This window comes from Theropithecus gelada, chromosome 4 (genome assembly GCF_003255815.1).
Source record: "Theropithecus gelada isolate Dixy chromosome 4, Tgel_1.0, whole genome shotgun sequence".
Taxonomy (NCBI): domain Eukaryota; kingdom Metazoa; phylum Chordata; class Mammalia; order Primates; family Cercopithecidae; genus Theropithecus; species Theropithecus gelada.
In genome coordinates, this window is record NC_037671.1 from 44,943,568 (window position 1) to 44,969,407 (window position 25,840).

Genomic DNA, 25,840 nt, shown 5'->3' on the forward strand with positions numbered 1-25,840 from the left:
CGGCTAGTTTTTTGTATTTTTTAGTAGAGACGGGGTTTCACCGTGTTAGCCAGGATGGTCTCGATCTCCTGACCTCGTGATCCGCCCGTCTCGGCCTCCCAAAGTGCTGGGATTACAGGCTTGAGCCACCGCGCCCGGCCGTAGACTCCAGTAATGATATTCTTAACACAGAACCTTATACTGGTTTTAAAAAGCATTTTTGGCGGAATTATTGCGTGGTTTGGGATTTGGTTTTGTTTTTTTTGTTTTGTTTTGTTATGTTGTTTTGTTATGTTTTTGTTTTGTTTTTTTGAGATGAGGTCTTGCTCGGTTTCCCAGGCTGAAGTACAGTGGTGCAATCACAGCTCACTGCAGCCTTGACCATATGAACTCAAGCGATTTCTCCCACTTCAGCCTCCCTAGTAGCTGCGACCACAGACACATACCACCATACCCTGCTAGGCTGATCTCGAACTCCTGGGGTCAAGCAATTCTGCCTCAGCCTCCAGAAGTGCTTGGATTACAGGTGTGAGCCACCATGCCCAGCCAGAATTGTTTTTTTAAATGAAAATCTGATTTTAAAAGGTAATAAAGCACATTAAAGTGGTATTAATAATAGATTTATTTTTTGTAAATTGAAATGTGTGTTGTTAGAAAGTCAGTTTATGAGATAAGTGAGGTGGTTTTAATGACTGCAGCCTCTAGTTTATTTCTGTATTTTTAGTTGGACAGTATGGAGAAAATCCTCATTCATACCTACTTTGCATCTGATAACAGTTAAAATCTTTATTGTAATACATGCTTACATTTTACAAATTCAAATATTATAGGAATATACTGCATAAAAGATAAAGTTCTCCATAATTCCTACTGCCATCTAAAATAACCACTAACCTTTTTAACAACATGCCTTACATTCTTCCAGCTTGAAAGAATAGTAAGTTAAAGTAGACTCACCAACAGATGAACATTCTGTAGCATAAATATAATCAGAGAGCTAAAATTATTAGTAATAATAGATAATACAATAGGATGTCATTTATTGTTGCAACTGATTTATGCTATGAAAAGGGCAATTTGAGCAGGAATGTCTCAGTCTTTCCTGACATTTAATTTACCATCATAACATTAATAGACTTGTACCGGTGTAGCATCTCTTCACTGCAGAAATAATTCTTTATGATGAGTGATACATTTCTTAGAAGTTAAAATGTGTGTATACGGAGATATCAGAAGAATATGTCTAGGCCTGCCTCAAACTGGGTTAATGTAGCAAAAAAAAAATTATCAGTTGGTGTTCCAATATGGAATGTAACACATTTTAGAGTGTATTTTTTCTGTTGCCCAGGGTTGGAGAAGTTGCAGTGTCAAGTTGCAGTGTCAAGATCACTTTAGCCTCTACCAGTCAGGCTCAAGCAGTCATCCCACCTCAGCTTCCCAATCATGCACCACTACTCTCTGCTAATTTTTTAATTTTTTTGTAGAGATGAGGTATCACTGTATTGCCCAGGCTGGTCTCAAACTCTTGGGCTCCAGGAGTCCTCCCACCTCAGCCTCGCAAAGTGCTGGGATTGTAGGCATGAGCCAGCATGTTCAGCCTAGACTATATTTTGGAACTGACATTTTTATTCAAATAGAAAGCATCTCTACCAGACCCTGGGATTTTTGTAAAATAGAGTTTGGAAACTATTGGTTAGGATTCTCAAGCATTGGTGGTTGTGTCTGTTCCAAGACCATTAAAGTTTTAAAAACCCTATTTATCGAACTCTTCAATCCTTAAATGTTCTTGTCTTATGGGATATAACCGTAAGAAATGGAATGACTGTTTGGTGAGATAGTAGCACCAGGAAAGCTGAATTTTGATTCCACTTTCTATTTTGGTGTCATATGAGGTTCATATTATTATTAATACCTACTCTTGTCTGAAACCCCAGAAGGGACCAGCTCTGATTCTTTTTGTATACAAGTGATTTTACCATGTCAGTGATTTATAAAGACTTCATAACGAATAGTAATAAACCTTCTAACAGAGAAAACAAAACAAAAAAAAACCTGGCTGGGCACAGTGGCTCACACCTGTAATCGCAGCACTTTGGGAGGCCAAGGCAGGTGGAACACCTGAGGTCAGGAGTTTGAGACCAGCCTGACCAACATGAAGAAACCCCGTCTCTACCAAAAATACAAAATTAATCGGGCATGGTGGCACATGCCTGTAATCCTAGCTACTCAGGAGGCTGAGGCAGGAAAATTGCTTGAACCCGGGAGGTAGAGGTTGCGGTGAGCCGAGATCGTGCCATTGCACTCCAACCTGGGCAACAAGAGTGAAACTCTGTCTCAAAAAAAAAAAAAACAAACTTCGATGGTACATATAAAGCAGCCTGTATGAGAGGAGTTATAGGTAAAAGGTGCTATTAAAATTTGAAAAATCTGCTTCTTACTGAGAAAAGGAAATTTACCTTCTTCAAGTTCTAGACCCATCTGTTTTAGGCATCTTTGTCCTTTTTTCTCCATTCTTTTTTTTTTTTTTTTTTTTTGCGGAGTTTTGCTCTGTTGCCCAGGCTGGAGTACAGTGGCATGATCTCGGCTCACTGCAGCCTCCACCTCCTGGGTTCAAGCAGTTCTCCTGTCTCAGCCTCCCAAGTAGCTGGGATTACAGGCACCGCCACCACACTCAACTAACTTGTGTTTTTTTAGTAGAGATGAGGTTTCACCACTTTGGCCAGGCTGGTCTTGAACTCCTGACCTCAGGTGATCCACCCTTGGCCTCCCAAAGTGCTGGGATTACAGGCATGAGCCACCGTGCCTGGCCCATTCTTTTTTTTTTTTTTTCCCCTTTTCTTTTTGAGACAGAGTCTCACTCTGTCACTCAGGCTGGAGTGCAATGGTGTGATCTGGGCTCACTGCAAGCTCTGCCTCCCAGGTTCACGCCATTCTCCTACCTCAGCCTCCCAAGTAGCAGGGACTACAGGCGGCCTCCACCACGCCCGGCTAATTTTTTGTATTTTTAGTAGAGACGGGGTTTCACTGTGTCAGCCAGGATGGTTTCAATCTCCTGACCTCGTGAACCACCTGCCTCAGCCTCCCAAAGTGCTGGGATTACAGATGTGAGCCACTGTGCCCAGCCTCCCATTCTTTTATTCCGCCTTCTCTATTTGTTTTATATCAGTTCCATTAGGCTCATCTTTGGTGTGGGTATGCAAAAATGTTCTGTCTCCACAGATATGTGTTTGTGTGTATGTATATATACATTCACATTAATATATACAAATATATATTTAATTATATATTTATAAAACACGTATTATATACTTTATAAAATGTAATTATTTATTTTATATGAATATTAAATACATATTTCATATTTTCCACTATGTTTTATTTTTATGCAGAGAGTGTGTGTGTGTGTATATGTGTGTATTTATTTTCAGGGATCTACTGATTCCCATCCCATGATGTTGGAACATACTATTTTAATGTGAGAAATGAAAATAATGCTACTTAGCCATTAAACTAAAGAGTTTAGATTTAAGATAAAGCATGAAGATGAAAGATAGTGCAAAACATTTTGCCAACCTTGACTGAAAATTACCTTGATTAAACGTAGCATATGTTTAAAGTAATACTTTTTTACATTATCCTAGAAATTCAGTGACTCTTTCACTGTTCAATCTAATGTATGAAGTTCCCTGTTAACATGCATACACGTCTCACCCTGCTGAGAGTAGACAAGTGAGTGCTTCTTACAACATCAACGGGCAGTTTTCTGAAAGTCATGAGTTCTCACCTTTAAAACTGTCAAAATGAAGCTCTCTTTTATACCTATAAAACTCAATATTGCTTGTCCTTCCTTAGGTAATAGTCCTTTGTGTATTCTAGAAATTGGGGGTTAGTAAGATACAAAGCTATAAAATTGGTTTGATGTTAGGTTTTTGAGGTCATGGAATACCATTCTAAAATGTTTAGATTTGTTCATTAGGCATTTGAGTGCCATTGAATATTTTGATTGAATTGATTGAATAACTGGATTATTCTGAACTAAAACTTTTAAGAAGCTGTATTTGGTAGGGTGGTAATGTATAGGATCAAATTCACTGAAGAGAAGCTGAAGCTGGAAGACCAGCTAACTTTTTACTATACTATTTTGAGGGATGGAAGCAGAATGAAAATTAATGTACATGGTTGCCCTTTTTTTTATTTTTTATTTTTCCTGTTGTTTCTTTCAGGATCCTCTTGTTCATTTATCAGAAGATGTGATAGCAAGAACTTACAACATTTTTGCTATTATGTTTCGGTATGCAGTAGAAATATTAACCTGGGAAAAAGAAAGTGAATTGCCAGCAGATTTAGAGATGGTGTAAGTATAACCTGTTTATTCTTTGTGTATGAAGAACTGCTAAATTTTAACTTTAACACAGCTAGTATAGGGCATAGTCATTTTTTAATAATGAGTTTTTAGCAGAACAATAACTTTGATTTTGTAGTTTTAAAACATGTGATCCATTTAATTGGTGGAGGTTTCTCCCTGTTTGGTTGGCTGGTTGGTTGATTAGTTGGTTTGTAGCCAGATTTAAGCTTTGTCATAGCTCTAGGACTGGTTTCAGGCATAACCAGTTTTCTCTTTGATTGTATCATAAAATGATAGATTACAACTTTACTTTTTGTTTTGTTATATGTTAATATCATTAGGGAATGAACTCTTTGATATAAATGAGGTTTCTGGTTTGAATAAATGCTCAAATTCAATTTTAATCATTTTGATTCTGACTTTTAATAAAATGTATTCCACACTGTGCTTTTTTAGTGTACATCTGCCATTTTTACTTAAATTATTGAGGTTACAAACTTGTGACCAGAGAACTGGATTCTGCCACAGATATATTAAGATTAGGGCTTTATTTTTCTTGTTAGTGTGCTTGTCTCAAACAACCTCCTTTCTTGCTTAGAAGTAAGACCAAGCTTGTTGGAATTAGTCATAGTTTAGAATGAATACAAGCTGGAATGAGGATCTGAGGGACAGTGGTGCTATTTTTTTTTTTTTTTTTTTTTTTTTTTTGCTTTCTCAATTGTGTTTCAGATAAGTTGTAGGTTAAGTGTTTTCTAATAAAATGAGTTGACTATACCTTTTTGGAAATGATGAAAATGACTTAGTACCTCATGATTTTTACTATAGTATTGTTGTTGTATAGTATACTATAGTATACTGTAGTATCCTAGTCCAAATTAATTTCATTTGGGGACAGCATGGCCTCCTAACTGGACTGCCATGTACATTCTTACCCCTTACAATTCATTCTCTACACTGCAGCTGAAGTGAACTTTAAGACGATTCTGATTATATCTCCTATCTCAAATTTTTGATTGTCCTTAGAATGGCAAAAATCAAAATATAAGCTGGCTTGGCACAATGGCTCATGCCTGTGATCCTAGCACTTTGGGAGGCCAAGGCAGGTAGATCATTTGAGCCCAGGAGTTGGAGACCAGCCTAGTAAGACCCCGTCTCTACAAAAACTTAAAAAATTAGCTGGGCAGAGTGGTGTATGCCTGTAGTCCTAGCTATTCGTGAGGCAGGAGGATCCATCGAACCTGGGTCGTTGAGGCTGCAGTGAGCCGTGTTGTGCCACTGCACTCCAGCCTGGGCGACAGACCGTATCTCAAAACAAACTAAAAAAACCATTATAAGCTGTTCAAGATTTCTTTCTCCAGACCAGACTAATGTCATACTAATCTCCCCCTTCTTCCTTGTGCTCCATCTCCCAGTGTTTACCTTTGCCACCTTAGCACCTTTGCTTTCACCTTCCTCTGGCCCATGGTTTCTCAACCTTGGCACTGTTGGAATTAGGGGCCAGATTAATTTTTTGTTATGAGGGCTGTCTGGTGAATTGCAAGATATTTAGCAACATCCCTGGCGTCTACCCACTAGATGCCAGCAGCACCCCAGGCCCCAGTCTTGACAACCAGAATTGTCTCCAGATGTTGCCAAATGGTCAACTATGAGAGATGGAGGGGAATTTCCCCCAGTTGAGAGCTGCTGATAGCCAATTCTGACTTTGGTCCTCAGATTACTTCTCCAAGAGTTCTCTGAGCTCCCAGGCCTGTTATACCCTGCTCTACCTTCTATTCTTGATAAAAACCTGTTTATACAGAGTCATATGTGTAATATGTATTTTGCCCACCAGACTGTTGTATCATAGAGCACGGGACCACAGGTGAATTCTTTACAGATATGTGTTCAGTACCTAGCACATCACATAGGACAAAGTAGTCTCTTAATAAGTCAGCCTGGAGCAAGATAATAGGCAAATAGATAATTGATATATCATTAATATTTTATCCCACAGAGAGAAGAGTGACACCTACTATTGCATGCTGTTTAATGATGAGGTTCACACCTATGAACAAGTTATTTATACTCTTCAGAAAGCTGTTAACTGTACACAAAAAGAAGCTATTGGTTTTGCAACTACAGTAGATCGAGATGTAAGTAAATTTACCATGTTGATAATAAATTGAATTTTTTTCCTTAAAATTTCATTTGTCATGCCTGTAATCCCAGCACTTTGGGAGGCTGAGACGGGCAGATCACAAGGTCAGGAGTTCGAGAACAGCCTGACTAACATGGTGAAACCCCGTCTTTACTAAAAATACAAAAATTAGCCAGGTGTGGTGGCATGCACCTGCAATCCCAGCTACTCAGGAGGCTGAGGCAGGAGAATCGCTTGAACCTAGGAGGCGGAGGTTGCAATGAGCCAAGATTGCACCATTGCACTCCAGCCTGGGCGACAGAGCGAGACTCCATCTCAAAAAAAGAAAAAAAAAAAAAATTTCATTTGAATATTGGCCCAAATGTATGTTGGGTATAACTATAAGCTATCGCCAGATAGAAAGTTTAAGAGGACATAGTTATGAAAATGGAAATTGTAGATGTCTAGAAGAATAAATGTTTTGTTCAAGGAAGTATATTAATGGCTTGGAAAAGTTAGCATAGCTTTGAAGGAAACTTTTAACTTATTTATCAATGAGTAGTATGAACATTGTAAATATTGAAAATTGATCAAGGCCGGGCACGGTGGCTCAAGCCTGTAATCCCAGCACTTTGGGAGGCCGAGGCGGGCGGATCACAAGGTCAGGAGATCGAGACCATCCTGGCTAACATGGTGAAACCCCGTCTCTACTTAAAAAAAATACAAAAAAACTAGCCGGGCGAGGTGGCATGCACCTGCAATCCCAGCTACTCAGGAGGCTGAGGCAGGAGAATCGCTTGAACCTAGGAGGCGGAGGTTGCAATGAGCCAAGATCCAGCCAGTGCACTCCAGCCTGGGTGACAGAGCGAGACTCCGTCTCAAAAAAAAAAAAAAAAGAAAATTGATCAGAGTTGTTATATGCTTAAACATGTTTGTTTACTGGTTTAAAAGTTATTAATATTGATTACAATATTTTTATAGCTTCATTTTAAATATCTTTATTTACAGGGGCGTAGGTCTGTTCGATATGGAGACTTCCAGTATTGTGAGCAAGCAAAATCAGTAATTGTGGTAAGTAATTTTAAAACATGCCTATATTATTTTTATTAGTTTAAAACTAGCTTCAAATTTCAGCATTTATGAACATGTCTTTCTGCTTTCTGGAATGAAGATCAATGTTAACCAAAAACTGTTTGAAGATAATGTTCCTTAAATATTGCATTATTGTTTTACCTAGTTTAAAGCTGTGTAGGATTGATACAGGAAATGAGTATTTAGATAAGATATATTCCATTTCTCCATCAAAGCAGTCTTAGAATGTTTTTTGCTTTTTGTTTTGTTTTTAATTAGTAGAATGTTCTGTTACTTTTTAGAAATTAAAGTGGCCTTAAGCATCAAGATTATAATGCAAGCAAAGTTGTTTCTTGGTACCTTATGGCAAAATATGTTCCATATCCTCATAGCAATTAGTGTATCATCTTTCTAAAAGCAAACTATTCTTCACATTTGGATTTATTTTTAGAAATTAGAATTTATTTTTCACCACTCCATGTAACTGAATTTTATGTAAATATTCTTTTTAAAAAATAATTGTATCTATTTTTTTTTCCCCCCCCTCGAGGAGTCTCTGTTGCCCAGGCTGGAGTGCAGTGGTACAATCTCGGCTCACTGCAACTTCCTCCGCCTTCTGGGTTCAAGTGATTCTGCCTCAGCCTTCTAAGTAACTAGGATTACAGGTGCGCATAGCCATACCCAGCTAATTTTTGTATCTCTAGTAGAGATGGGGTTTCACCGTGTTGTCCAGGCTGGTCTCAAACTCCTGGGCTCAAGTGATCCACCTGCCTCAGACTCCCAAAGTGTTGGGATTACAGGTGTAAGCCACCACACCCGGCCTCAAATTTTAAATATATAAAGTAGTATGGAGGCCCCTGTATTATTATTTTGTTGCTGTTGTTGTTGTTGTTGTTGTTGTTGTTGTTTGAGACAGAGTCTTTCTCTGTCACCTAGGCTGGAGTTTAGTGGCATGATCTCCGCTCACTGCAACCTCTGCCTCCTGGGTTCAAGCAATTCTTGTGCCTCAACCTCCTGAGTAGCTGGGACTACAGGCATGTGCCATCACTCCTGGCTATTTGTTTTTTGGGGTTTTTTTTGTATTTTTGGTAGAGAAGGGGTTTCCCCCATTATCCTTTCTCCTTCCCTAGCAATAATTACTTAATTTACTTTTTTCATTCTTGTGCATTCCTTTATATTTCATATATTAAATATCCATCAACATTATCTAGATTGATTTGGGGGTCTTTAAACATTATATAACAAAATACATACTGAATGTATTACACTGCAGCTTGCCTTTTCAGTGTTGTTTTTAGGTTTATCTGTGTTGATACACGTTGCTGCAGTTCATTCATTTTTTTAAACATTGTATAGTATTTCATGATGATTATACCACAATTTATTCTCCTGTTGATAGACAATTAGGATGTTTTCAGTTTTTTGCTGTGACAAATACTCCTGCTGTGGGCATTGTTTTGTCTCCTTTTTGCATAGATGCAAAAGTTTCCCTACAGTATATACCAAGAAATGGAATTTCTGAGTTTTTAGGGTATGGACATTCTCAGCTTTACTAGATTTTCCCTAGTTCATCTCCAAAACTGTGGTACCAATATACTTTCCCACCAGCAGTGTATGAGAGCGCCCGTTTCTCCACATCTTTGTTAAAACTATATACTGTCAAATTTTTAAATTTTGCCAATCTGGGCCAGACACTGTGGCTCACACCTGTAATCCTGTAATCCTAGCACTTTGGAAAGCAGAGACAAGAGGATCACTTCAGGCCAAGAGTTTGGGACCAGCCTGGGCAACAGAGGAAGACCCTGACTCTACAAAAAAAAAATTGAAAAATTAGCCAGGCATGATGGTGCGCACATGTAGTCCTAACTACTCAGGAGGCTGAGGTAGAAGGATTGCCTGAGCCCAGGAGTCCAAGGGTATAGTGAGCTTTGATTACACGAGTGCACTCTAGCTTGGGTGACAGAACAAGATCTTGTGTTAAGCAAAAAAAAAAAAAAAAGTTGCCAATCTGATGTGTGTGAAATTTCATCAGTCAAATTTGCATTTTCCTTGATTTTTAAATATCTTGTATTCTATTGGTCATTTAAGTTTTCTTTTTGGCAAATTTCCTATTCATATTCTTATTTTTTCTGTTGGATTGTCCTTTTCTTACTCATTTAAGTTTGTTGCAGTGCCTTTCATTGAGCAAAAACTTTAAATTTTAATGTAGCAAAAGATATATTTTTCTTTATAATTTGTATGTTTTGTGTCTTATTTAAGAAATTCTTCCTTAATGTTTCAGCATATTCAATTTAATAATATATCAGAAACTGTACTTATAGATTATCAAGTAGGGAACAAACAATAAAATAGAAAATGGGCAAAGGATATGAAAAGACAGATCATAACAGAAAATCTAGCTGGTCAATATACATGAAGTTAGGGTGATAAAATATCTTGCAGAGATGCAGAGACTAGGAATACATGCTTAACAATAAATTGCTGCATTTGAGGAAAATGATCTAGTAACATGTTAAAGCTTTACCTCACCTAGGAATTTATCTCATAGAAATACAAGTACCAGTAAGTGTGTACACAGTGTGTTCAGTACAGTACTGCTTTTTTTGTAGTCACAGAGGACTGGAAACAGAGAAGATGAATACCCTTCTCTGAAGGATGTTTTAGTAAGTCCACACCACAGAAAATTATGCAGTCGTTAACAGAAAAAAATCAATGAAAGCTAAGATGCACAAAAGCATGTGTAGTATTTGATTTTCATAAGTCAAACTAACAAATCTTTAGAAATGTATTTAATATGTGTATTTAAATATGTGTAAATGGAGAACATATACAAAAACTTACTGTGTTAATGTATGTTATAGAGAACGGATGGACAGAGAGTAAAAGGATGATCCAAAAATAAAAAGGGGTAAACACATTCTTTAAAAAGTGCTGGCCAAGCACGTCGGCTCACTCCTGTAATCCCAGCATTTTGGGAGGCCAAGGCAGGCAGATTGCTTAAGCCCAAGAGTTTGAGACCAGCCTAAGCAACATGACAAAATCCCATTTCTACAAAATAAATAAATAAAAATAACAAAAGTTAGCCAGGCGTGGTGGCGCATGCCTGTAGTCCCAACTATTTGGGAAGCTAAGGTAAGAGGATTGCTTGAGCCCGGGAGGTCGAGGCTGCAGTGAGCTGTTATGATGCCATTGCATTCCAGCCTGGGCAACAGAGTGAAACCCTGTTTAAAAAAAAAAAAAAAAAAAAAGATGCTGATAGACTTGAATAGACATTTCTCCAGAGCAGATATACAGGCAGCTAAGATACCACCTCACACCTATTAGGATGGCTTCTGTCAAATAATAAATAAACAAGGATAGGCATGCACCTATAGTCTCAGCTACTCTGGAGGCTGAGGCAGGAGGATTGCTTGAGCCCAGGAGTTCAAGGCTGTAGTATGTAATGATGGTACCTGTGAATAGCCTCTGCACTCCATCCTGGGCAACATGGCAAAACTCCGTCTCTAAGGGAAAAAAAGTGTTGGCAAGGATATGGAGAAATTAAAACCTTTGTGCACTACTTGTAGGAAGGTAAAACGGTATAGCCACTGTGGAAAACAGTCCAGCAATTCCTCAAAAAATTAAAAATAGAATTACCATGTGATCCAGCAATTTTGCTTCTGGGTATATTTTTGTAAAATAATTGAAAACAGGTTTCAAAGAGATATTTTACACCCCTGTTCAAGCACCATAATTCACAGTAGCCAAAAGGTAGCAGCAACCCAAGTGTCTGCTAATGAAGGAATGGAGAAACAAAATGTGGTATATACATGCAATGGTATATTAGTCTTAAAAAGGAAGGAAGTTCTGATACATGCTACAACATGATTGGATCTTGAGAACATTATGCTAAGTGAAATAAGCTGGTAACAAAAAGATAAATACCGTATGATTCTACTTATATGACCTACCTAGCATTGTCATATCCAAAGACACAGAAAGAGGCAGAATGGTGGTTGCTAGGTGCTAGGGGAAGAAAGTAGCAGGGACTTGCTCTTTATTAGGTATTATGTAGAGTTTCACTTTTACAAGATAAAGAGTTCTGGGGACTAGTTTCACAACAGTATGAATGTACTTAATACCGAACTGTACACATAAAAATGGCTAAGATGAAAGTTTTATATGTATTTTACCTTTTTTTTTTTTTTTTTTTTTTTTTTTTTTTGAGACAGAGTTTCACTCTTATTGCCCAGGCTGCAGTGCAATGGTGCAATCTCGGCTCACTGCAAGCTTCACCTCCCAAGTTCAAATGATTCTCCTGCCTCAGCCTCCCAAGTAGCTGGGATTACAGGCATGTTCCACCACACCCGGCTAATTTTTGTATTTTTAGTAGAGACGGGATTTCACCATGTTGGTCAGGCTGGTCTCAAACTCCTGACCTCAAGTGATCTGCCTGCCTCAGCCTCCCAAAGTGCTGGGATTACAGATGTGAGCTACCGTGCCCAGCTATGATTAAAGAAAAGAAAAAGTTCATAACATGGGCTGGGCACAGTGGTTCATGCCTGTAATCCCAGCACTTTGGGAGGCTGAGGCAGGCAAATCATGAGGTTAAGAGATCGAGACCATCCTGGCCAACATGATGAAACCCTGTGTCTACTAAAAATACAAAAACTAGCCAGGCATGATGGTGCGCACCTGTAGTCCCAGCTACTCAGGAAGCTGAGGCAGAAGAATAGCTTGAAACTGGGAGGCAGAGGTTGCAGTGAGCAGAGATCGCACCACTGCACTCCAGCCTGGTGACAGAGTGAGACTCCGTCTCAAAAAAAAAAAAAGTTGATAGCATCACATCTATGCAATAAATTATTTAAATAAGTACATAATTACGTTAAGAAATTAAAGCCATAAAGCAAGCTAAAACATAAAACATTTAAATCATTTATTATTGGTACAGCAGATTTTCAAATATAGGACTAAAGATTCAGATACTGGCCAGGTGCAGTGGCTCACACCTGTAATCCCAGCACTTTAGGAGACTGAGGCAAGTGGATCACTTGAGGTCAGGGATCAAGACCAGCCTGGCCAACATAGTGAAACCTGTCTCTACTAAAAATACAACAGTTACCCAGGTGTCATGGCGCGCATCTGTAGTCCCAGCTGCTTGGGAGGCTGAGGGCAGGAGAATCGCTTGGACCCAAGAGGCAGAGGTTGCGGTGAGCCAAGATTGCACCACTGCACTCCAGCCTGGGTGACAGAGCGAGACTCTGCCTCAAAAAAAGGAAAAAAAAAAAAAAAAAGATTCAGATTACTCATAAACTAGTGGAACCTTCATGTTTTTTTGTATGAATCCTAAGATTTCCTCTAGAAAATTAGGATCCGAATCAAATAAGGCAAGGAGAATGGTGATTTTCTTACATCCATGAAAAATTCTGTGGTGATGATGATGGTGTGGTTATATTAAGTAAAAATAATAACTTTGTTCTGCCAATAGAATAGCTTTTTAAGTTAATTTTTAAATGTTGCCATTTCTTTTTAAGAGAAATACCAGTAGACAGACAAAACCACTCAAAGTTCAAGTTATGCATTCATCTATCGTCGCACATCAGAATTTTGGTTTGAAACTTTTGTCTTGGCTGGGAAGTATTATTGGATATTCAGGTAGGTTCATAAAAGTTCATGCCAATTGTCTATTAAAAATGAGCTCAATAGACCCTTGCAAAACTGTTTTGGAAAAAATGTCAACTGGAATAATTTCCTGCTTTAATTTTACATTTTAAAATACCATTTCAAAATATCTTTATGCAAGAAAAAATCCTATGTTTAACAAATTTTGTCATACTGGATATTTTTTATATGCACACAAAGGATTCTCTATTCAAATAAACGCAGGAAACATTGGTTTAAACAATTATAAAGGACATTAATATGCTAATACAATGCAATGTACATTTCACAAACTTTTTTTTTTTTAACTTTTTTTAGTGGAGCATTTTGCAGAACTCTTCTACTGAGTAAGCTGGAAAAATGCTGCTGTAAATAACCTAAGTGATTAGCTGTTTAAATGATAAAACACTAATGTTGATTTCTTTGTTTTGATTCCTACAACTTTTGGTTACCAATAACTTGCAACTCTGAAAGTTTGCAAATTGGAAGTTACCAATTTGTGTTTTAAAAAAAAATTTCCACTGGGTGCCATGGCTCATGCTTGTAATCCTAGCACTTTGGGAGGCCAGGGCGGGTGGATACCCTGAGGTCAGGAGTTCAAGACCAGCCTGGCCAACATGGCAAAACTCTACTAAAAATACAAAAATTAGCTGGGCATGGTGGCATGCACCTGTAATCCCAGCTACTTAGGGGGCTGAGGCAGGAGAATCACTTGAACCCGGGAAGCAGAGGTTGCAGTGAGCCAACATCACGCCGCTTCACTCCATCCTGGGAAAAAGAGTGAAACTCTGTCTCAAAAAAAAAAAAAAACTTCCAGGGTCTAGAAATTCAATCATTTTTCTTTATGTAATGGTAAGAATTAAGAATCCTCATATCCGCAGCCAAAAATACAAGCCTGGTGTGTAACAGTAAAGTGTAAAACAGAGATCAATATAAGCTGTTATGCTGTTCTTCAGGCAAGACTATGGATAAGTGACATTCAGATGTTTACTGTAAAGAAAAATTTGAATACATTTGTTTTGAAGGGCTTTTAAAAAAGAACATTACTACACAGAACTGAGAGTTGAAAATACGGAGGTGTGGAAGATTAAGAGAACGTGTTTACTTTAAAAGATAATTTATAAGTTATCTTTCCAGGCCAGCACGGTGGCCCACTCCTCTAGTCACAACTCTCTGGGAGGCTGAGGTGGGAGGATCCCTCGAGCCCAGGAGTTCATAGACCAGCCTGGGTAATATAGGGAGACCCCGTCTCTATCTAAAATTTTTTTTAAAGGAAAATAAACAAATATCTTTCCAATTATTTTTCTTAGCCCCATATTCTTTATTTTGGTATTTTCCATTGGATACCTGCATGCCAAGTGTTGTGCCACAGTATTAATGAAGAGTATAATGGAAGTAATGTCCTGCTGAAAATTTTCTTTGAGATATTTATCAATAATTTATATATTCCTATTTAATACTTACATAGGTCTTCTCTTTAGCCTTTTAAAAGATTTCTGTTTGACAGCTTTTATAATTAAAAGTTATTCCATTTTTTAATTTTTTATTATTTTGCATGCTTGAAAAAGATGAAAACAGTGATTTAAATTATAAAGTATGGGACCAGGCGCAGTGGCTCACGTCTGTAATCCCAGCACTTTGAGAGGCCAAGGCAAGTGGATCACTTGAGCCCAAGAGTTCAGACCAGCCTGTCCAACATGGTGTGAAACCCTGTCTATACTAAAAATACAAAATTTAGTCAGGTGTGGTGGCGCATGCCTGTAATCCCAGGCATATGTGTGTATATATCTGTATATGTATGTGTGTGTGTGTATATATATGTATGTATGGAACAAGTTAAAGTTTTGGTTATTTTAATGCTTATATTAATATTTGAAGAACATTTCTAAAGTTTACATTTAAAAGGTTGTAGTAATGTGTTTTCCAGGGTCTCTCACATGGCAAGTCCACAATAAGTTTTTGTTTAATGAATGAAGCATTTTTTATGAAACATTAATAAAATGTACTGGTATATATTATAGTGCAGAAGTCATGCATTCCTCCTTTTAAATGGTAGCATGTTTTATATTTCAGTTATGGAATGTATAACACTTTTACTGTAATCTGATTTAATTAGTGCTTGAAGAACAATATTAAGTGGTTTTTGGATGTTTTTCTCTTTAATTCATTAAAGCACAAGAGATTATTGCCTTTATGACAGGCATATGTTTTGACATTCAGGAGTAGTAGTGTGTGATGTGAGATTTGAAATTCATTTCCTTTTTGTTAAAATATTAATAAAACTGTTAACATGTTTGCTTTTTCTGAATAAATTTGACCTTTAATAAAACACTTAAAACTGTACAGATCCATTTGAACATCTACTAAAATGTCACTTTAATATTTGAAGTTGCTATCTCATAACTATTTTTCCTTCTATTTAAAGATGGCCTTCGCCGGATTTTATGTCAAGTTGGTTTGCAGGAAGGGCCAGATGGTGAAAACTCTTCTCTAGTGGACAGACTGATGCTTAGTGATTCCAAATTATGGAAAGGTGAATCTTTTAACTACTTTTAAGGTGTGGAGGAACCTATATAACTAATTGGGATGTAAAACTTTATCATTTGGGAAGATGTTTAATAAATGTATTTTTACTTTTTAAAATTAGCATTGCAGTCTTAGTCTTTGAAAAATATAGATTTGGTGGGGGAGGGGTCCATAATCCAACTTTAATGGACTTTATATTTTGTTACAGAATTATGTTTAGAAAATTTGGTTTTATAAACATTGCAAATATTTTGTGCTAAGGAAAACAGGTATTTTGCTCCTTTTTTGAAGGGACAGGATCTCACTCTGTTGCCCAGGCTGGAGTGCAGTGGCATGATCATTGATCACTGCAGCCTCAAACTCTTGGGCTCAAGCAATTCTCCCTTCTCAGGCTCTCTTGTAGCTGGGACTACACGTGCATACCACCATATATGGCTTACTTTTGTTTTTGAGGCTTAAAATACAAGCCATTCTCAGTGGTGTGTGCCTGTAGTCCCAGCTACACAAGAGGCTGAGGCAAGAGGATCACTTGAGCTAGGAGTTTGAGTTCAGCCTGAGCAACAAAGCAAGACCCTATCTCTTTAAAAAAAAAAAAAAAAACTGTGTTGGCTGGGCATGGTGGTTCACACTTGTAATGCCAGCACTTCAGGAGGCTGAGGCAGGAGGATCGTGTGAGCCCAGGAGTTTAAGACCAGCCTGGGCAACGCAGCAAGATACTCTCAGAAGTTAAAAAAAAAAAAAAAAACCCCACTGTAGATCACATAAAACTTGAGAAATCTAATTGTTTGGCGTGTACATATCTTATACCATGATCTTTTTCTACAAGGTGCTAGGAGCGTATATCATCAGTTGTTCATGAGCAGTCTGCTTATGGATTTGAAATACAAGAAACTGTTTGCTGTTCGATTTGCAAAAGTAAGTGGCTTTTCAATTTTCAAAATAGGTTATATATAGAATAACTATGCCCATAATTATATCTAGGCTTCAAAAAATTAACATCTAATAGTAATATGTCAATATGTTGATATTAAATTCTAAGAAACTTAATAAATCTTTTCATTCTCTATCAATAGAATAAAATTATAGCAGTGAGACCTCTTGTTCATCACCTCCTGTGATAACATGAGTATCCATCTATTATGCAATGTTTATGAAATAATAAATGAAGAGTTTAAACCTATGCCATTGTGAATTGTGGTATATTTTCTATTAAAATTCATATAAGGAAACTAATCTCAATTTAAATGACATATATATGGATATGATTTAATAAATATATTTGTGCATTTTAAAATTAACATAGCAGTCTTAGTCTTTAAAAAAATTACAGATTTTTTTTGGGGGGGCTGGGCATGATCCAAATTAAATAGCCTGTATATTTTGTTAGAAAATTATATTTAGAAAACTTTGATTTTATAAATAGATTGCAGCTATTTTGTGCTAAAGAAAACATGTATTTTGCTTTTTTTTTTTTTTTTAAGAAACAAGGTCTCTTCAAAACTCTAGGTTATTGATATAGTTGAATTAAGTTCTCCCTTTTAGCAGCATGTGCGTAAGCTAGCTGCTTATTTTTTTGCATTCACCTGAATTAGGAAGTATATGAGAATCACTTGGAGAGCTCTTTCAAAATACATGTGTTGTGTTCCATTCTCAAATCTACTGAAACAGATCAGCCAAGAATGGGGGCCCAAGCGTGTATGCTTTGGAAGAGTCATCAGATGATTCTGATATGATGCAGAAGTAATGAAAGTCTGACTTCATCAGAAACAGTGTAATGCTGCTGAGGTTTAACTCTACCGGCGTGCAATGACACCTGGGAGCTTAGTAGCTGTTACTGCCTACTTGGGCTGGTAAACTGCCATTGTGCTTCAGAAGAAAGAATCAGTATTTGTACAGGATTCCACAGATTCCATAGTGAATCAATATCTATACAGGATTCTATTGGTAGAAATCATTCCAGTTATTGTTCTTATAGCAGTATTATCTTCTTGACTTCCTCCAGCACTGACTTTTCATTATAATCCTTAAACATTTGGTCAATGTGGATTAGAGGTGAATCTCCCCCTTGTTGTTTAGAATTACCAGCAGTTGCAGAGAGATTTTATGGAGGATGATCACGAGCGAGCAGTGTCGGTGACTGCTCTGTCTGTCCAGTTCTTCACCGCACCTACTCTGGTGAGTAGTGCTTGCCTTTTCTTTGTAACTGATAGCTGGCACTCCTTGCCTTTTTTTGCCTTCTTAATAGAACTATGAGCGTTTGCAGAGTGATTATGTGACAGATGACCACGACAGAGAGTTTTCAGTCGCAGACCTCTCGGTTCAGATATTCACGGTTCCTTCACTTGTAAGTACTGAAAGACTAGAAGAACTTTCTTGTTTTCCATTAACAGAAGTAAAGCCTTAAAATAATAGAGAACTAAAGTCTGTATATTCCTGAAAAGAATAGTATTTTATTAATGGGTAATCAGACTTCAAACGCCTTCAACTATTCTTATACTAGAATATAACCTTGAATATCAAAGTAATCTGGTGGGGCGGGGGAAGTCATTTAGACTTAATTTATACTTTCTCTTCAGAGTAAAGGAGAGGGAAACAATCTGTAATTTCTCATAGTACTTCCCTGAGATTTTGAACTGATTAGTTCACATTAAGCCGATTGATTTCACAAATTATCCTTGACATTAGAATTAGACAGCATGGGCCGGGCGCGGTGGCTCACGCCTGTAATCCCAGCACTTTGGGAGGCCGAGGCGGGCGGATCACGAGGTCAGGAGATCGAGACCATCCTGGCTAACATGGTGAAACCCCGTCTCTACTAAAAATGCAAAAAATTAGCCGGGCGAAGCGGCGGGCGCCTGTAGTCCCAGCTACTCGGGAGGCTGAGGCAGGAGAATGGCGTGAACCCGGGAGGCGGAGCTTGCAGTGAGCCGAGATCGCGCCACTGCACTCCAGCCTGGGCGACTAAGCGAGACTCTGTCTCAAAAAAAAAAAAAAAAAAAAAAAAAAGAGACAGCATGTCGTACACCGTCTCACAATTTGAGAAGTCCTCCTCTCAGCTCCCTCCCAAAAGGGGAGATGTAGCTAAGGCAATTGAATCATGATGATTGGGTGGTCTTTTACTGAGCTTCACGAGTTGCCCATGAAGGCATCATTATGTTTTAGCTCTATATATATAATTAAAATTCATATTTAATTTGTTCAGCAAATTTAAGAAACACCTATTTATTGGGCACAGTTCTAGACTTTGAGAATGTAACAGTAAACAGTAACACATGTGACCCTTCCCTCATCAAACTTACATAGTGGGAAAGAGTTATATAAATAGTTAATCAGAATCACAATGAAAATTTGGTTGGTTCGAGAGATAATAACAAGAGACCTGACCTTTTCCCACAGTTCAGGGCTTCTCTAACAAAGGTGCCTTTATGCAAGGGCATGAGGGAAGGTCCATGCAAAGGGACGAGCAATTGAGAAAACTAGGAGGAGTAGGGGAGCATTACCTCTATGGCAAATAGAGGAAAACGAGGACACTTGAAGATTCTTGAACCTGGAGTGAAACTGTTTAGGTTTAAGAGCATTTTATAGTTACTTTATTAATAAGGCATATTAAAAATAACTGAATTTTTTCCCATATTACTTATATGTTAAAGGATATATTCTAATACAGTGGAAGCTGTCTGGAGTCTGTTTACCCGTTAATAAGCTATTATGATAGGCCAAATTAAGGATTTTGCATTTTGTCTTAAGAACGTGAGAAGGCATTAAAGAGTTTTAAGTGGTATTTACATAATTACATTTGTGATTTTAAAAGATCATGCTGTCTGTAATTTGGAGAATAAATTTGGACGGGGATAAAAGTGAGTGTGGGAAACCTAATTAGATGCTAACGCAATGACCCAGGCAAAAACTGGTGGTAACTTGAACTGGGATGCTGAAAATGAATATGAATCATGAGGGATATTTTTAGGTGGTGAAATCTACAGAACTGGCTAAGTGGGTTGAGGGTTGTTAGACTTGCTGACGAATTGGATGTTGGATTTGAAGGAGGAATATAAGGATGATTCGAAAGTGTCTGGCTTGCCGCTGAGTAGATGTTGTGCCACTTGCTGAATGATTAGCATTTGTAAAGAGGGAAAGTGATGCTTTTAGTTTAGTCAGGGTTGAGTTCCAGAAGCCTCTGAGATGATCCTATGTGTTTTCGTATCTGTGCTTCCCTCCTCCATTGATCTTTTTGTCCATTTCCATGCCTGTACCACAGTTGTAATAATTATTTGTAGCTTAATATTCCATTTTGACATTTTAAATCCCATTTCATTTGATAGCTTAAATCTCCTTTATTATTTTCCAAAATGTTTTCGCTTATTCTTAGGCCTTTTTCAAAAAGATGAAATAAGGCCGGGCACGGTGGCTCAAGCCTGTAATCCCAGCACTTTGGGAGGCCGAGACGGGTGGATCACGAGGTCAGGAGATCGAGACCATCCTGGCTAAAACGGTGAAACCCCGTCTCTACTAAAAAATACAAAAAACTAGCCGGGCGAGGTGGCGGACGCCTGTAGTCCCAGCTACTCTGGAGGCTGAGGCAGGAGAATGGTGTAAACCCAGGAGGCAGAGCTTGCAGTGAGCTGAGATCCGGCCACTGCACTCCAGCCTGGGCGCCAGAGCAAGATTCCGTCTCAAAAAAAAAAAAAAAGTTCTTGATCTGTCACTCAGGCTGGAGTGAGGTGGCATGATCACAGCTCACTGCAGCCTTGACCACCTGGGCTCAGGCAGTTCTCCAGCCTCAGCCTTCCAAGTAGCTGAGACCACAGATGCATGCCACCACACCCAGCTAGTCTTAACATTTTTAAATTAAGGTTATATGTTTTGTATTTTTGATGCTATAGTAAACTTTTTATATTTTTAAACAAGCTATGGTAGTATGTAGGAAAACTACTGATTTTTATATGTCCATCTTATATCTATCTGGTCTATCTGGATATATATGTATTCAGATTAAATAGGTTCTACCAAACTCTCTTCCATAATGGTTGAACCAATTCATACTTCTGTTAATAACGTATGAAAGTGATAGTTGCTCCACATTCTCACCAACACTTGGTTTTACCAGTCTTTTAAGATTTTATCTATTCTAGTGGGACATAGTGGTTTCTCATGATTTTAATTTGCATTCTTCTGATGATGATGAAGCTGAATTCCTTTTTATATGTTTATTGGCATTTGGATATACTCCTTTGTGAATCTTTGTTAAAGTTGTCCTTTGATTACCTATTGAGTTGTCTGCCTTTTTCTTACTGATTTGTCAGAGTTTTTCATAGATTCTGCGTCCATACTCTTTGTTGGGTATATATACTACATATACTGTTTCCACTCTGTGTCTTGTCTTGTTTACTTCCTGAATATTAAGTGTCTCCTTTTATTTATTTATTTAATTTATTTATTATTATTTTTTTAAGACAGAATCTCACTCTGTCCCCCAGGCTGGAGTGCAGTGGCATGATTTCAGCTCGGTGCAACCTCAGCCTCCCGAATAGCTGAGACTACATGCGTACCCAGCTAAGTTTTTGTAATTATTGTAGAGACGGGATTTCACTATGTTGGCCAGGCTAGTCTCGAACTCCTAGCCTCAAGTGATCCACCTGCCTCAGCCTCTCAAAGTGCTAGGATTACAGGCATGAGCCACTGCGCCCAGCCAGGTGTCTCTTAGTGAGCCAGAATTCATAATTATAACATGTACTAATTTTGTCTTTTTTTTTTTTTTTTTTTTTTTTTGAGACGGAGTCTCGCTCTGTCACCCAGGCTGTGGTGCAGTGGTGCGATCTCCGCTCACTGCAGCCTCCACCTCCTGGGTTCAAGCGATTCTCCTGCCTTGGCCTCCTGAGTAGCTGGGACTACAGTCATGTGTGACCATACCCGGCTAATTTTTTTGTGTGTATTTTTAGTAGAGATGGGGTTTCACTATGTTGGCCAGACTAGTCTCAAACTCCTGACCTCAGGTGATCCACCACACCTGGCCATACTTTTTGTATATGTTTAAACAATCTTTGTGTATCCCAGGGTCACAAAGATATTCTCCCATGTTTTCTAAAGGCTTGCCTTTCCCATTTAAATTCCCAATCCATCTATAATTCATTTTTGTGTATTGTATGAAGTAAGGTCTTGATTTTTTTCCCCCTACATAGTTATTCAGTTAACCTAGAAGTGTTTATTGGAGATATTTTTTCACCTGTTGCATTTCAGGAGCACCTTTGTCATAAATCAAGACCTTTATATGTGTGTGTCTGTCTTGTCTATCTTTGTGCCCCTGCTACACTGCCTTAATTATAGTAGTTTTGTGAGTCTCAGTATCTGATAGTTAAATCTTCCAGCTTTATTCCTCAGAGTGTCTTGGCCATTCTTTTTTGTTGTTGTTGTTGTTGTTGTTGTTTCGAAATGGAGTTTTGTCGTTGTTGCCCAGGCTAGAGTGCAATGGTACGATCTCGGCTCACTGCAACCTCCACCTCCCAGGTTCAAGCGATTCTCCTGCCTCAGCCTCCTGAGTAACTGGGATTACAGGGCATGCGCCACCACACCTGGCTAATTTTGTATTTTTAGTAGAGACGGGGTTTTGACATGTTGGTCAGGCTGGTCTCGAACTCCTGACCTCAGGTGATCCACCCGCCTCAGCCTCCCAAAGTGCTGAGATTACAGGCGTGAGCCACTGTGCCCAGCCAGCCTTGGCCATTCTTAATGCTTTGTATTTCTGTATGAATTTAGATTTAGCATATCAGCTTCCATACACACGAAGAAGCCTTCATATATTTTGATTGAGATTGAAATTAATCTCTCCATCAGTTTAGGAAGAATTGGTATCTTTACAATATTGAGTCTTCTGCCCCGTGAACTTGATGTATTCCTTCATTCATTTAGTTTTTTTAAAAAATGTATTTCAATAATTTATAGTTTTCATTGTAGAGGGCTTCCCACTCTTCTTTTTTTTCTTTTTGAGATGGAGTCTTGCTCTGTCGCCCAGGCTAGAGCACAGTGGCACAATCTCGGCTCACTGCAACCTCTGCCTCCCAGGTTCAAGCAGTTCTGTCTCAGCCTCCCTAGTAGCTGGGATTATAGACACCCGCCACCGGCACGCCTGTCTAATTTTTGTATTTTTAGTAGATACAGGGTTTCACCATATTGATCAGGCTGGTCTCAAACTCCTGACCTCAGGTGATCCACCCACCTCGGTGTCCCAAAGTGCTGGGATTATAGGCATGAACCACTGCGCCTGGCCCCCATTCTTTTTTTGTTAGATTTATTTCTAGGTGCTTGGTTTTTGGGGGAGGGCAGGGAGACATTGTTTTTGTTTTTGTTGTTGTTGTTTTTTTGTGTTTTTTTTTTTGTTGTTTGTTTTTGAGGCAGAGCCACACTCTGTTCCCTCCGCTGGAGTGCAGTGGTGCAATCTTAGTTAACTGCAGCCTCCGCCTCCCGGGTTCCAGTGATTCTTCTGCCTCAGCTTCCCAAGTAGCTGGGATTACAGGTGCGTGCCACCACACTTGGCTAGTTTTTTGTATTTTTCATGGAGATGGTGTTCTACCGTGTTGGCCAGGTTGGTCTCAAACTCCTGACCTCAGGTTATCTGCCCACCTCGGCCTCCGAAAGTGCTAGGATTACTGACATGAGCCACTGCACCTGGCCTGTTTTTGGCTTTTGATGCCATGGGATAATTTTTTTTAACATTACTTTGTATTTGCTTATAGAAATACATTCATTTGTGTATATCAGCCATGTATCTAGCCACTTTTTCCACTTTCATTTATTCTAATGATTTATAGATTTTTTTTTTTTTTTAAGATGGGGTCTGTGTTGCTCAAGCCATTCTCAAATTCCTGGGCTCAAGCTATCATCCTGCCTCAGCCTCCCAAAGTGCTAGGATTACAGGCATGAGCCACTGTGCCTAGCCAGTTTGTATATTCTTTTGGATTTTTCTGTGTACATAATCATATCACCTGTCATCCATGAATAATGGCAATTTTAGTTCTTATTTCCAATATTTATATATTTTACTTCATTTTCTTTATTATACTGGCTGGGACCTCAACTACAGTGTTAAATACAAGTGGTAGATAAAAGCAGAAATCTTTGTCTCATATCTGATCTCAGGGGAAAAACTTACTATTTTACCATAAAGTATGATGTTTTGCTTTGGAGTTTTGTTTGCTTGGTTTTTGTTTGATCGTTTGTAGATACTCTTTTATCAGATTAGAGAAATTTTCTCTATTCCTAGTTTGCTCTAAGGTGGTAGTGTTGTTTAAAAGAGGGAGCCTTGTCATATTGCCCAGCCTGCTCTCAAATTCCTGGTCTCAAGCAGTCCTCCCGCCTCAGTCTCCCAAGTGCCTGGGACTACAGGCATGTGCGCCTGAGCCCAGCTTGGTTTTTGTTTGGTTTTTGGTTTTTGGTTTTTTTTGAGACGGAGCCTCCCTCTGTCGCACAGGCTGGAGTGCGGTGGTGTGATCTCAGCTCTCTACAACCTCCGCCTTCCGGGTTCAAGCGATTCTCCTGCCTCAGCCTCCTGAGTAGCTGGGATTACAGGTGCGCACCACCACGCCCAGCTAATTTTTATATTTTTATTAGAGACGGGGTTTCACCATGTTGGTCAGGCTGGTGACCTCGTGATCAGGTCAGACTCCTGACCTCGTGATCCACTCACCTTGGCCTCCCAAAGTGCTGGGATTAGAGGCGTGAGCCACTGCACCTGGCCGGTTTTTGTTTGTGTTAAATCACGAATATGTGTTTAATTTTCATGAATTCAGGAGCGGCATTGGATGATCAAGTGGTTTTTTTTCTCTTTTGTCTGTTAATAAGATTATTTAATTTTTTTCAAAATTTTATTACTTTTGTGTTAAGGAAATAAACCAAACTTGGTTGTGGTTTGTTATCCTTTTTCTATATTGCTTGATTCTATTTGTGCACCCTTATTTGTGAGAGAGATTAAGTGATAATTTTCTTTCCTTGTTATAGCCTTTTGGGGTTTTGGTAGTAAGATTAAAGAGGACTCATTAATTAAATTGGCAAATATATTCTGTTTTCTGGAAAATTTTATTTAAGATAGGTATTGCTTTTGTTGTTGTTGTTGTTGTTTTGTTTTGGTTTTTGAGACCAAGTCTCGCTCTAGCACACAGGCTGGAGTGCAGTGGTGCAATCTCAGCTCACTGCAGCCTCGACCTCCGGTGTGCAAGTGATCCGCCTCAGCCTCCCAAGTAGCTGGGACTACAGGCATGCACTACCACACCTGGCTAATTTTTTTTTTAGTGTTTGTTGAGTTGGGGGTAGGTGTTGCTTTGTTGCCCAGACTAGTCTTGAACTCCTGACCTCAAGTGATCCTTCCACCTTGGCCTCCCAAAGTGTTGGGATTACAGGTGTGAACCGCTTATTCCTTATTGCTTTTGTAATTGCCCAACAGATTCTTCCTGCCCACTGTACAGATAAAATAAATTCACTGAGACCATAGCATTGCTATACAGAGAGAGTTTAATTGACACGAGGCTGGCCACACCACTTGGGAGACAGAGTTTTTACTCAAAATCTCCCCCTGAAGGCTTGGAGGTTAGGGGTTTTCAAGTATAATTTGGTGAGCAGAAAACTAGGGAGTAGGTGATGCTGATTGGTTGAGGAGGGCATCATTAGGGTGTGTGCTGAGTCCACTTGTGGCTGAGGGTCAAAGGACTGGTTGAATCATGGATCACAAGTAATGCAAAAGTCTGAAAAGGCATCTCCAAAAGGTCACTCTTAGGTTCTACAATAGTGTTGTTATCTATAGGAGTAATTGTGGAAGTTATAAATCTTGTGATTGCTGGTTATCATTTAACTTACATTTTAGCATAATTCAGGCCCCTTTCATCATCTTAACCTTGTGGACTTTCATTAGTTTTATAAAGGCAGTTTCCTTTTGGAAAGGGCTATTATCTTCCTTGCTTTAAGGTTAAACTACAAATTAAATTTCTCCCAAAGTCAGTTTGGCCTACACCCCAGAATGACCAAGGACAGCTTGAAGGTTAGAAGCATGATGGAGTCAACTATATCAGATTTCTCTTACTGTCATAATTTTGCAAAGGCACTTTACCCACTTAAAGAATTCTACCACTTTAGAAGAATTCTCCAGTGTAACCATTTAGGCCTCAAGATATCTTTCT

General features: G+C 38.7%; 1 protein-coding gene across 3 annotated transcripts in view; it reads left to right on the plus strand.

Annotated features, from left to right (window-relative positions):
- UBR2 (ubiquitin protein ligase E3 component n-recognin 2) overlaps nucleotides 1-25,840 on the plus strand; it is a 132,248-nt gene that overhangs the window by 36,717 nt on the left and 69,691 nt on the right. For 2 of the 3 annotated variants that reach the window (XM_025383367.1, XM_025383365.1), the window contains exons 5-11: nucleotides 4,203-4,333; nucleotides 6,318-6,456; nucleotides 7,449-7,511; nucleotides 13,025-13,145; nucleotides 15,577-15,684; nucleotides 16,504-16,592; nucleotides 17,923-18,021. In XM_025383367.1, the coding sequence (XP_025239152.1) occupies nucleotides 4,203-4,333; nucleotides 6,318-6,456; nucleotides 7,449-7,511; nucleotides 13,025-13,145; nucleotides 15,577-15,684; nucleotides 16,504-16,592; nucleotides 17,923-18,021 (750 nt within the window). Of the gene's footprint in view, nucleotides 1-4,202; nucleotides 4,334-6,317; nucleotides 6,457-7,448; nucleotides 7,512-13,024; nucleotides 13,146-15,576; nucleotides 15,685-16,503; nucleotides 16,593-17,753; nucleotides 17,853-17,922; nucleotides 18,022-25,840 lie in introns of all 3 variants that reach the window. The other variant, XM_025383366.1, reaches the window with a different exon arrangement.